We start from the raw sequence: 11,448 nt of genomic DNA, 5'->3' as shown, positions 1-11,448 counted from the left end.
TCGCCCTGGACAGACTGAGGTGCTTCCCGCTCCCGGTGTTGCAGGAATAATCCCAACCCGCTCCCACCCCCGGCGTTGCAGTCTCGGACGGAGGCGTGGGAAGGGGGGTGAGAGTGTATTCCGAGGGTCAGTCGCGGCTGCCCACCTGCAGGGGCGAGGCAGACAGCGCTAGGCCGGCCAGGATCCCGGAGACGTGGCCCGTGATGGAGCTCCTGCGGGGAGGGAGACGGGCCGTGCATCAGCAGCTACCCAGGCGCCCCCCCTTCTCCCAGCCGCCTCCCGCAGCTCTCTCAGGCAGGCCTACCTGGGGTGGAGGAGGGCGAGCAGCAGGCACTCGAGGACGCAGAGCCACCTGGTTGTCAGGGCGACGCCGCCCGCCAGCGAGGCCACCGGGAAGGGCTCCACCGGCTGGCCCATGGCCTCCAGGGAGAAGAGGACCCCTAAGGCCACCAAAGGGAAGCGGGAGCAGGGCTAGCAGCCGGACGGCCACCACCAGGCAGATGCAGAGTTGTGGGGAGGGGAACCATTCCCTCCAGGTCACCCAGCACCACCCCCTGGAGACTAGCGGTCCTCTCCAGGCCCCACCTGGAGGTTGGCAAGCGAGCCACTGGCCAGGCCTCTGGGTGCCTAGGCCAGCCGGGAGGAAACACACCTGAGAATCCCACGGCGCAGTGTTCCCAGTACCACCCTTGGCCGGTGGCCACGGCCAGCGTGGCGTTGAGTGCCAGATGCAGGAGGCCGCCCAGCAGCGCCAGGAGCAGCAGCACGGTGCCCGTCCGCACACTGCCCACCACCTGCTCCATCCCTCTGCCCAGCCAGAAGAGGGTGGCCATGTTCATCAGCAGGTGGCAGGCGCTCAGGTGGTGGAAAGGAGCCAAGAACAGCCGATGCCACTGGCCCCAATCCCACACGGTCTGCACGCTCAGGCAGGCGCCTCCAGGAGGGCGGAGGGGGTGCCAGAAGATGGCCACGTTGAGGGCCACCAAGGCCAGGGTGGCCCAGGGCACCATGGGGGCAGCCTGCCCCGATGGGAGGTGTGGGGCAGGAGGAAGGCCTCTCTGTGACCTCAGGGCTGATGCCAGCTCTCACCTATGACCCCCTGCCCACCCCAGAGGAGGGCTGGGCAGGAACATGGCAGAGTTTCATGGCTGCAGGACGGGGACTGCATTTCCTTTCCCGCAATCTCTGGGCAGTGTCTCCACATGGAATCCTGCGGCTGATGGGCAGCCCAGAGAGTGGCCGCAGAAGGGCCGGTCAAGGCCTGCCCCTGCAAGTGAGGGCTGAGTAGCCCCTTCTGTACCAGACTGACTTCAAGGGCAGACCTTTGCAGAGGGTATTGGAGCAGTCTAGTCTTGAGGCTGTGGCAGGGATCCACCTTGACAGATTGACCAGGTTGATTCTAGGGAGCCCAAGAGGCCGCTGGAGGAATGCTTCTGGAGGTCTCTTCTGCTGCTTGACCACCTTATTGCCCTCTTCTGAATCTGTCCCATTGTGTTGGCTTCTCCCCCCAAGGGCTCCCGGCGGTGCTTGGCCAGTGGAGACCAGAGTGGACTTCCTGCTCCTTGTGGGTTGGCTTCTAGGCTCCTCTTAATGCAGCCTGGCATCCCACCGTTGACTCGGGGCACCCTGTGATCCAATCCCAAGATCTACTACTAGGCCTGGTATCCCCCACTCAAAAGGGGGCAAGTGCCAACCCAAGAGCTGCCCCAAGAGTGGAGCGATATACAAGGTTATACAAACTGCTCGTTGGTCCTTATAACATTACATATTGTCCCCTTGTTTTCTTAACCTTTTGGGGCTCCCTCCACTTACCTGTGCAGGAAATTCCTTTGGCCTAAATGCAGAAGTCTTCTCTGGTTCCTGCTGCAATTTATTACATCACAACCACACCTTCTGGCAGTCCATTGGACTGGCCCACATAACTCAAGGGGTCCAGAGAGCAGGAATGTCCCACCGACCCCAAGCAGAGACTGTAAAGGTGCCCTATCTGCTCTCCATTCCTCTCGGGTGTCCCGCCTGCTTTCCTGCAGCTCCCCGTCGCTGGCTGTGATCACAACAGTGGGCTGTCTGGCTGGGCCACGTGCAGAGCAGGGTGCCCACAGAGACTGTTTGCCCACAAACGCCAGGGCGCAAGGCAGAAAACAAGCTCAGGTTTGGTAAATAGCCTGGCTTGGCACCCACAACAGTACTAGGAAATTGGTTGGTCTGGCCGTGGGGCTCTGCGTCTGTCAAGGGGGGGGCTCTGGGTGGGAAGACATCCGGCCCTCGGCCTCAGGGCCCGCCTGCCCACCCTTAGAATGGCTGGATTTCATTTCATTGTGTCGTTTCCATTTACATCTCTTCTAGTCCGCCTAGCAAATGCCAGCGTGTGAGCCCCTACAAGCGAAGGGGACATTTAGTGAAGGAGGCAAGAGAAATGAGGCAACCAGAGGCCTAAAGCTAGAACGGAAGGAAAACGAGAGCTGGAACAGAGGGGGGGTTTGTACCACGCTTTTTCTACCAGGAGGCGGCTCAAAGTGGCTCACAATTGCCCACAAATAACACCCTGTGAGGTAGGTGGGGTGGAGAGCTCTGAGAGAACACCTCTAGCCGGACTGACTAGCCCAACGCCACCCAGCTGGCTGCATGTGGAGGAGCGGGGATTCAAACCCAGTTCTCCAACGTAGAGGCTACCCCTCTTAACCACGAGACGAGCCCCTGCACTAGCATCGCCCTGGGAGGGGGGGGGGGTGCCGGAAGAGCCTGGCGCCCAGCAGGGCTGCCTTGTGGTGTGGGGCTGTGGCAGGCCCGTGGTCAGGGGACAGCAGGAGCAATGAGCAGAGAGGCCCCTGCAGCGGTGCCTTGCGGTTGGCTGTTTGAGGGGCTCCAGCACCTTCTGAGGGGGGTGGCAGATCTGCCTCCTCCGCTGGGGTTGCATTCGTTGGCCTGGATCCCCCCCCCCCACCTCTGTTTCCCAACTGGAACAGAAGTCACCCCACCCCCCTTTCCAGAGGAGAGGAAGGCCACACCCAGGCTAACAAGATCACCCCCCCCCCCCCGCACACACACACACACCCCTCTGAATTTGTTGTAGTGACTGGAAGTCCAGCAAATGTGGAAGACAGCGGGGGGGGGGGGGGTATTGCTTGCGGGAGATGTTCTCAGTGTCCAAAGGACACGTCAAAGGCGCATTGGGGGAGGGGGAGAGGCCCGGTGGAGACAGGACTTCTGGGGCTGGAGGTTTGGTGTAAATAATTCCTTGCCCTTTGTCCGCCCTTCGTGTCTCTCCAAGCTGATGATGCCTCTCAGGGCAAACTCCCCCCCCCCTCACACACACACACACACACACACTTTTCTTGCAAAGGGGCAGAATTGGACTGCAAACACTGCACACCTGGGTGTGCATGTTCATATAAAAATGTCCATCTGCATGTGCCCCTCCCCCGCCTGGGAGCCCCCCTCAAGCCTTCTGCCCCAAATCTCAGCACCGCATGACTGGAAGGTGGGCTGGGGGTGCTCAGCCGGCCCCCAGGATGTGGGGACTGGTGGTCTCCGGCTGAGGTGGCCTCAAATAAGGTGTGTGTGGCTTTCAGTGGGACTCCCAAGTACAGAAGCCGTCTACCACTGACAATTCCTGGGAGGGGAGCTTTGCTTGTGGGGCTCCAGGGCCCAGCCAGAGGCAATCAGGTCGGAAATGGGGTGCGAGGCTTTGCCGCCCCCCCCCAAGCATCTTCACCACCAGATTTCTGCTGCTCGGAGGAAGAGGAGCCCCCGGGGGAAGTGACTAGCAGGGCGGCCAGCTCCGCCGTCGGGACTTCGGCTCTTTATTCCCCCGGGAATGCTCCGCCAGCGCGGCGTCGTGGGTCTCCCGCGCGCGTTCACACACCCTCTCCATCCCACGCAAGTCAGGCTGTGGGAAGCGGAGGCGGCAAAGGATGCGCGGCGGTTGCCAACTGACCTGGAGGAAACGCCCTGTGCCTTTAACAAGGGCTCAGCCAGGAGGGCCAGACTACTTTCTCTCCCGCCAGAAGGGGGGCCCGCACCGTTTCTCACCGCCACCCCGCGTCCCTCCGTCTGGCTCGGCGTTGTTGCTAGGGCTGCAGCGCCCTGGAGCCCGGGCTGGGGTGGGGTGGAGCCGTCGAGGCCGCCCTCCGCTTCCCGGAGGCCGGGTGCCGTGCCAGCCCTGCCGGCTCCCCCAGGAGGTTGGCGACGCTCGCCTATTCCCCGGGGCGAGCCCGCCTTGGCCATGGGCAGAGCACCCAGCCGGGACAGCCCCACCCGCCCGCGACGTCGGGAGCCGGTGATGCCGGGCGCTAGGGCCTGGGCGGGGCGGCTGCGGCAGGGCCCTATAAAGGAAGGGCGGGCGGGGGGCGCGCGCAGCCTGCCGCGGAGGGGCTCCCGCCGCTCGGCCTTGCGCTGCACACGTGCACCGCCGCAGCCCCTCCCCACGGGAGGCGGACGGGCGGGCGGACGGACGGGCGGGCGCTGCAGGCGCGGCTGGGGCTTGCGCCTCCTCGCTCGGAGGGCGGCCAGGGAAGGCCGCTTGGTCTCGCCGTCCAAGGCCAGGCGTCGGATGGAGGGCGCGGGCGGCGCGGGGCCGTCGGACGTGCGGCTGTGCGGCTACCTGCGCAAGGCCAAGTCCCAGCGGCGGCGCTTCTTCGTGCTGCGCTGCAGCAGCCCGCGGGGCCCGGCGCGGCTCGAGTACTACGAGAGCGAGAAGAAGTTCCGGGCGGGGGGGGCGGGCGCGCGCCCCCGCCGCGCCTTCCCCCTCGCCCGCGCCCTCAGCATCAGCCGCCGGGCCGACGCGCGCCACCGCCACCTCCTGGTCCTCTGCGGGCCCGACGGCACCTTCGGCGTGGCGGCCGAGAGCGCCGAGCAGCAGCAGGCCTGGTTCGCCGCCCTCGAGGAGCTGCGCGCGCCCGGTGAGCGAGAGAGCGAGAAAAGCCGCCCTGGGCATGATGCCCCTCGGGGTCCCGCCGCCTCCACAGCCCGGCCTGTTGGCGCGCCAAGGGGACCGCTGCGGAAGCCCCCTCCGGCCTGGCGCCAACCGCGGGGGGGGGGGGGAGGTCGCGCCCCGCTGACCTGCCTTTCTCAAGAACCGGGTTGCCTGGACCTGGGCTGTCTGCTGAGCTCCTCCGGTGTTTTTGCCTCCTTCCATCCCCGGCCCTGCCCTCCCCTCCCCAGCTCCCCCCTCCCCGCTGTCACTCCTTCCAGTGCCCCCCCTCCAAGCCAGTTGTTGACTCTCTTTCCCCAGAGATCTGGCTTGCAACACTCCGCTTGCTGGGGTGTGTGTGTGTGTGTGTGTGCACAGCTGGTGCCTTGCTTGGGACATGGTGTACTTTTCCCTGGGTCCTATTCCTGGGGTGGCGTGGGGGCTGGGCAGCAGAGGGGGCAGAAGGAGCAGGTTTCCTGGGCTCTCTGGGCAGGGGGAGCGAGGTCCAAGAGGGTGGGGGGGGGAGTGTGTGTGTGTGTGGGGGGGGGGTGCCAGGGAGGTTCCTGGGGGCTGGGAGTTGTTTGTCTCTTCTGCTTCCCAGAACTACTTAGCTTAAACATTGGCTCTGTCTGGAGACCCAGCAGCAACCTGTGCAAAAGTCATCCCACCGAGTATCCGTGGCAACTGCCTACATCCCCTGAGGAGGTGGGGCCAGTTGCTGGAGCACTGAGCTGGGGAGGGGGGGGTGATGTGTTTGCTGCCTTCCAGCCCACCCACCCCCCGCACCCCCCCCTTCTCCTGCACCTGTCTGCGGCCTCCAGGAGCCAAATAGCCTTTTTTGTGGGGGGTCCTTGCTGGGAGCAGCTGCAGCTTCCCCCTGGGCATGGGGTTGGGGGGAAAGGGAGACAGACTATCAGTGAAGCCGCCTCTCGGCCAGGGCCCCCCATGGAGGACGGAGGGAGCAGGGCCGCCCAGGAGGGCTGCTGGGGTGCCGCATTAAAGCTGGGGGGGGGTTGAGGCGTCTGCGTTCCTCGCCTCCTCTGGTGGGGCTTGCTTGGCCTTATCCAGCAGCCTGCGGGAGGTGGTAGAGCCTTGAATTAAGCCGTGTGTTGGGGTGGGAGTGGGGAGGACTTTTGTTATCACTTCCTCCACCACATCTTTGGGGTTTGCTCTCCCCTGAAGCTGGCTGGCCCTTCCCTGGACTTCTCCCCTCTGGCCCTGAAGGTTGAAGCCAGCCTAGCCCAGGCACAAAGTCCTTCCCTGACCTCCCCTGGCCCATCAGTGCCTGCAGGAGCCTCCTCCCATGGTGCTGCGGCAGAGCCGGGCCTGGATCTCAGGCAGGGAAGGGCCCTTCGCCTCTCCGGAGCTGCTGCCGGGGATTGAACCGGGGACCTTCTGCGTGCCCAGCAGGGACTCTGCTACTGAGCCCCTTCCAACTTGAGTGACGGCTCCCCTCTGTTCTCTTGCAGGACAAGTGTCCCGGGATGGAGACGGGGACTCTGCGCTCCCCAGCCCAGCCTTCAAGGAGGCCTGGCAGGTCAGCCTCCGCCCCCGCGGCCTGGGCCACACCAAGCAGCTGGCTGGCACCTACCTGCTGTGCCTGACGGACAAGACCATCAGCTTCGTGAAGCTGAACACGGCCGTGGCCGCCGTGGTCCTGCAGCTGCTCAACGTACGGCGCTGTGGCCATTCAGAGAACTACTTCTTCATGGAGGTGGGCCGCTCGGCCGCCACGGGCCCCGGGGAGCTCTGGATGCAGGTGGAGGACCTGGTGGTGGCTCAGCACATGCACGAGACCATCCTGGAGGCCATGAGGGCCCTGAGCGAGGAGTTCCGCACCCGCAGCAAGAGCCAGGCCCTGGCCTCCGCGCCCATCTCCGTGCCCCCCCGCCACCAGCCCCTCGGCACGCCCCCGCCCGGCCCGGCCGCCTTGCCCCGGAGGCCTCGCCCGGAGGGGGCCTGCTCTCTCGACAGGCAGGCGGGCGTGCAGAAGCCGGGGTCCTGGAGCGACTGCAGCGGCGTCTCCTCGGACGAAGGGGGATCGAGCCCGGCTGACTCGCGCTCGGCCAACACTCTCGGCCACCTGAGCCTCCTGGTGTCCGAGCGCAGCCCGGACTACATTTCCATGCGCAAACTGGCGCTGCCTGACGGGCGTGGCTTGGCCCAGTGGGGGCTGGAGCCGAACAAGCGAGCCTCACTGCCCCCCCTGGCCCTGGAGAAAGACCGCCTGCCCCGGAGGAAGCCCCCCCTCAGGCCGGTGGCCACCTCGGCCAGCTACCCGGAAGGCCTCAACCGCAGCGCTGACCCCGGCTACATGGCGATGCTTCCCGGAGGGGCCCGGAGCGCGGGGGGCCAGGCCTACATCTCCCGGGCCCCAGCCAGGGCCTCACCTCCCCAGGAAAGCGGGGGCTACATGCTGATGTCCCCCAGCGGGAGCTGTTCTCCAGAGGGGCCTAGCCCGTGGGGGGCGGGGGGCGGGGGCTGCGACTACATGAACATGTCCCCCCTCAGCCGCTCAGCCTCCAGCTCCCCGCCAGAGCACAGCCCCCTCCTGGCCCCCTCGGGCGGGGCCGGGCCCTTCTGCTCCCTGCCGCGCTGCTTCAAGAACGGCCCTCGGCCCTCCTCTTGCCCCTTCCTCGCAGGACGCCTCTCCAACTCTTCCTCCACCAGCTCCGACAGCCTGGAAGAGCCGGCCCGGGCCCCCCCTCCTGGGGGCAGGGGCTCCGGGGAGTACGTCCGCATTGAATACACCGCCAGTGACACCCACCGGGAGCTGGGAGCCGTGCTGGCGGAGGCCAAGGGCGGGCCAGGGCTGGCTGGCGATGGTGCGGCAGCTGCAGTGACGTGGCTGGTTCAAGCGGATGCCCAAGGGCTGCCCCTCCGCAGATTGGAAGGGCTCCCTGACGGGGAGCAGAGCCGGGGGCCTCCGGACGAGGCCGAGCCTGGCCTGAACTACATTGACCTCGACCTGGCGAAGGAGGCGGGGGCAGAGGGGTGCCCCTCTCTCCGTGCCGCCGCCCCCTGCAGCCAGGCCCTCCACGCCTACGCCAGCATCGACTTCCACCACCCCTGGAAGCAGCGCAGGTGCCCGCTGAGCCCTGAGCAGGCGGGTGAGGCGGGGGCTGGCACCGGTTGGGGGGTGGGAGAAGGCGGGCAGCTGACTGGGCAGCTTGTTTTAGGGCAAATAGAATGACTTTCTTCCCGCCTTGAGTTTCACAACATGCTTGCAAGGTAGCCTAATGGGGAAGATGGCTGCCTCCAGGGTGTGAAGAGCTGAGCAGCAGGTCTAGTGAGACTTGAGCAACCCCCTCCCCCCCCCCCCCCCAAGCAGCAGGCCATGATCCCCAGGCGGCAGGGGACCCACGGTGCCTTCTGCAGTGGCTGGGTGCTACTTGGGGCTGGGACTGCCTCATGGCACTGGAGTCTCTTTCTGCCCCTTGACATTTTGGAAATGGTGCATGCCTTCGTTCCCACCCTTAATTCCCAGTTTGTAGAGATTTCTGCCGCATGCACCCTCTGGCCCGGTGGTGTTCCTGGGAAGACTGCCTTTCCTCCTGGTGCCAGGGCCAGCCCCTCGCCAGCCCCTCGCCTGCTCCACAGGGAGCAAGATCCCCTCCCTCCCTCCCTCCCTCCCCCCCACGGCTTTCCCTTCCCTTCCCTTCTCAGGCTCGGCCCTCCCTCCCGGTCAGCCCCCCTTTTACTGGCCTTCCTTTTGCTGACTTGGATCCTCCCTAGTTCCCTCTTTGGAAATGGGGGGAGGGTGCACATGGATTCCCCCAGGGGAGGGGCCGGCTCTTTCTCCCCCTTGGCTTTTCTGTGGCTCTCACCCTCCTGAGTTTGCAGCAGATTAAAAAGAAACTCTCAGGGGCCCTGGGCCACCTGCACAGAAATCGGCATGAGCCTGCATTCTTGGGGGGGGGGGGGGCTTGGCAAGCGCCCTGGGGCTGATCTGGCGAAGGGGGCCACACCAGGGCCTGTGCTTGCTTCAGTGGCTGCTGGATGATGCTTTCTGCCTGCTCAGCGGTTTCCCCCCAACTTCTTTGTGCATCAATTGCCTTCCAGAAGTCTGGAGGGGGAGCATTAGCACATCTCTTCAGGGGCGCCCCGTGAAACAACCTGATCCTTTTCCTCCTCTTTCATTCCATAGTTGTGAAGCCCCCACCGCAGCAGAGGAACTGGGGCCCCTCCCTGGGATTCTGGTCATGTGCCTTTTTGGGGGGGGGCCTTCCTGGACTCCATCGAGGTGTCTCCCTCCCCACACGCCAAAGATGAGCTGCCCGTGTCCCCTCCTCGTTCCGTCCCCTCCCCCCACGTTTTCCCCTTCTGATGGGCCCACCTTGGCACCTGGCAATGATTTGGTAGGCTGGTTTGGCCACTCCCCTCTCCCAGCGCCTGCCCCTTCTCTCCTCTGCAAGCCAGGCTCTCGCCCCCTTCCCCCCCCCCCATTTAGTAAGTTGCCTGGTGCTTCTGCCTTATGTTGACTGTAGCCCCCCCCCCCCCCCCGGTCTCTGGATCACGGAGTCGCACAGTTTGGTTCTGGTCCTGGGCAATAAAGGCATTTTGAAATTCAGCTCCTCCTCCCTGCTCCTTCTTTCCACAAAGGGGCATGGATGGTGGGGGCTTGGCGAATTCCCAGGCCGGCCTGACTCAGGGGAGAGCAGGTCCTGCCACTACCTGGCCCTCTTCAGCTGGCCCCACCAGGCCACGGCCAATGGACCCGTGGTCAAGGGGCTTGGTGCATTGGACCCCCCCCCCGTGGTCAAGGGGCTTGGTGCTTTGGACTCCCCCCCCCCCCGTGGTCAAGGGGCTTGGTGCATTGGACCCCCCCCCCGTGGTCAAGGGGCTTGGTGCATTGGACCCCCCCCCCCCCGTGGTCAAGGGGCTTGGTGCTTTGGACACCCCCCCCCCCCGTGGTCAAGGGGCTTGGTGCTTTGGACTCCTGCAGCGGCTCCTTCGTTCACTTGGAGTAGTGGTTCAGTTTTGGACAGAGAGATGTAGACAAGCTGGAGCATGTCCCGAGGAGGGCAACAGGGATGGTGAGGAGTTTGGAGACCAGGATGTATAACGAAAGGTTGGGGGAGCTTGGTTTATTTAACCTAGAGAGGAGACGACTGAGGGGGGATCAGAACCGATAGGATGGAATTAATTCAAAAGAAATTTGGTCTAAATATTCGGAGGAAGTTCCTGACAGTTTCTCAGTGGAACAGGCTTCCTCCGGAGGTGGTGGATACTCCATCTTTGGAAATGTTTTAAGCAGAGGCTGGAGAGCCGGCAAAGAGGCTGATTCTGTGAAGGTTCGAGGGGGCAGCAGGAGACAGTGGATGAGCCAGAGGGTTGTGGGTGTCATACATAGTGCAAGGGTTGGACTAGATGACCCCTGAGGTGCCTTCCAAATCTATTCTAAGTTTTTCAGTGCTGCCTGCTGCTCTTGGGAGCCAAATTATGGCTTCAAAGGCTGGGGGGGCTATGCTACCCACCCCCACCTGATTGTCCTCCTGTTGCCTGGCAGCCAGGCAGTTCTGGAACCAGGGTCACGGTGCCCCTGGCAGTGCGGCCCCCCAGAGCTGCTAGTGTGGTGGGTACTCGGCCTGCTGTGTGTTGCCGCAGAGGCCTGGAGACGCTGTGGGGATGCGCTTGGAGGCCTCTCTCCCGCCCTGGGGCCTGACCCCGCTGGCCTATATCTCCTGGATGGCCCTCACGGCCCTGGCCTTGCTGCTCCTTTCCTCAGCCCTGCTGTTGGTCAAGCGGGGGCTCAGGGCACCCAAGGTCAGTCCACGGGCCTCCGGGCTGAGAGGGGCAGAGTCCTCACTAGGGGAAGAGGGCTTTGGGGGGGGGTGTTCGGGAACACCGCCAGGCAGCCTACCAAGCATGGCTGAGCTGGACCTACCCTGAGCCCCCAGGCATGGGGAGGCCACCCCCACTGCCTCAGAATCTGGTGGCTGCTCTGTCCCTCACAGACAGAGGGCAGAGTCCTTCCTGGAGAAGAGGCATAGCCCATACCCTGGAAACTTTCATGTGGGGCTGGCAGATCTTGCCTCTTGATTTTTCTTCTCACAGTTGCCTTGTCCAGGGGTGGGGAGGAGAAGGAGGATCACGGGGATCTGGGCAACATCTCTAAGAAGTGGTCCACTGGGGGGGGGGGGCTGGCAGCACGGGGCTCACCTTCCTCCGGCTCCTCCTCCATAGGCCAGAGTCCCCAGCCCCTCCAGGCAAGGTGAGGCGGAGCTGGCGGACGCCCTGCACCTCCTGGACGCCGTGATGGAGAAGCTCTGGCGCCGCCTGCAGCAGCTGGAGAGGAAGCGAGGAGAAGGCCGGGCCCTGGGCCAGCCGGGGCTGGAGCCGAGAAGGGCAGCCTGGCCAGGCCACCCCCGCCCCGTGGCTAATTAATAAAGACATTTGTGGAGGAGATGAGCCTTCTGGCCCAGCCGCCCTTCCTCTGCGAGGCCCACGGAGAACGCCGGATGTCGTTCGTGCCCCACTTCCCGAAAAGGGGGCAGAGCCCCAGGCCACCGACCCACAGAGGCGGCGAGGGAGAG

At 64.6% G+C, this 11,448-nt stretch overlaps 3 protein-coding genes across 3 annotated transcripts; 2 read left to right on the top strand and 1 right to left on the bottom strand.

Moving 5' to 3' along the window:
• Nucleotides 1-101: 101 nt before the first annotated feature.
• Nucleotides 102-1,072, bottom strand: LOC143825063 (rhomboid-related protein 4-like). Its single transcript, XM_077313026.1, has 3 exons — nt 653-1,072; nt 305-440; nt 102-212 (listed from the first exon to the last, which is right to left on the bottom strand). Exons 1-3 carry the CDS (start codon nt 1,008-1,010, stop codon nt 128-130), a joined length of 579 nt encoding a protein of 192 aa, XP_077169141.1. The 5' UTR covers nt 1,011-1,072; the 3' UTR covers nt 102-127.
• A 3,008-nt stretch (nt 1,073-4,080) lies between these two features.
• LOC143825061 (insulin receptor substrate 1-like) lies at nt 4,081-9,482 on the top strand. The gene is made up of 2 exons (XM_077313022.1): nt 4,081-4,901; nt 6,382-9,482. The coding sequence occupies exons 1-2, from the start codon at nt 4,226-4,228 to the stop codon at nt 8,103-8,105; spliced, it is 2,400 nt and encodes a 799-aa protein (XP_077169137.1). The 5' UTR covers nt 4,081-4,225; the 3' UTR covers nt 8,106-9,482.
• Nucleotides 9,483-10,444: 962 nt separating this feature from the next.
• LOC143826416 (uncharacterized) lies at nt 10,445-11,323 on the top strand. Its single transcript, XM_077315202.1, has 2 exons — nt 10,445-10,678; nt 11,099-11,323. The coding sequence occupies exons 1-2, from the start codon at nt 10,541-10,543 to the stop codon at nt 11,297-11,299; spliced, it is 339 nt and encodes a 112-aa protein (XP_077171317.1). The 5' UTR covers nt 10,445-10,540; the 3' UTR covers nt 11,300-11,323.
• The last annotated feature ends 125 nt before the right edge of the window (nt 11,324-11,448 follow it).

The sequence above is a fragment of the Paroedura picta genome, chromosome 16, assembly GCF_049243985.1.
Source record: "Paroedura picta isolate Pp20150507F chromosome 16, Ppicta_v3.0, whole genome shotgun sequence".
Classification (NCBI taxonomy): domain Eukaryota; kingdom Metazoa; phylum Chordata; class Lepidosauria; order Squamata; family Gekkonidae; genus Paroedura; species Paroedura picta.
Note: the sequence above shows the minus strand (reverse complement) of the source record. Positions and strands in the feature narration are given on the sequence as shown.

What these genes read in the sequence shown, in the direction of transcription:
- LOC143825063 (XM_077313026.1), bottom strand. Translation starts at nt 1,010, where the DNA reads ATGGTGCCCTGGGCCACCCTGGCCTTGGTGGCCCTCAACGTGGCCATC. An exon ending in CTGCGCCGTGGGATTCTCAG is followed by an intron (nt 441 to 652) that starts GTGTGTTTCCTC and finishes TGGTGGCCTTAG; the next exon opens with GGGTCCTCTTCTCCCTGGAG. An exon ending in CTCGCCCTCCTCCACCCCAG is followed by an intron (nt 213 to 304) that starts GTAGGCCTGCCT and finishes CCCTCCCCGCAG; the next exon opens with GAGCTCCATCACGGGCCACG.
- LOC143825061 (XM_077313022.1), top strand. Translation starts at nt 4,226, where the DNA reads ATGGGCAGAGCACCCAGCCGGGACAGCCCCACCCGCCCGCGACGTCGG. An exon ending in CGAGGAGCTGCGCGCGCCCG is followed by an intron (nt 4,902 to 6,381) that starts GTGAGCGAGAGA and finishes GTTCTCTTGCAG; the next exon opens with GACAAGTGTCCCGGGATGGA.
- LOC143826416 (XM_077315202.1), top strand. Translation starts at nt 10,541, where the DNA reads ATGCGCTTGGAGGCCTCTCTCCCGCCCTGGGGCCTGACCCCGCTGGCC. An exon ending in GGGGGCTCAGGGCACCCAAG is followed by an intron (nt 10,679 to 11,098) that starts GTCAGTCCACGG and finishes CCTCCTCCATAG; the next exon opens with GCCAGAGTCCCCAGCCCCTC.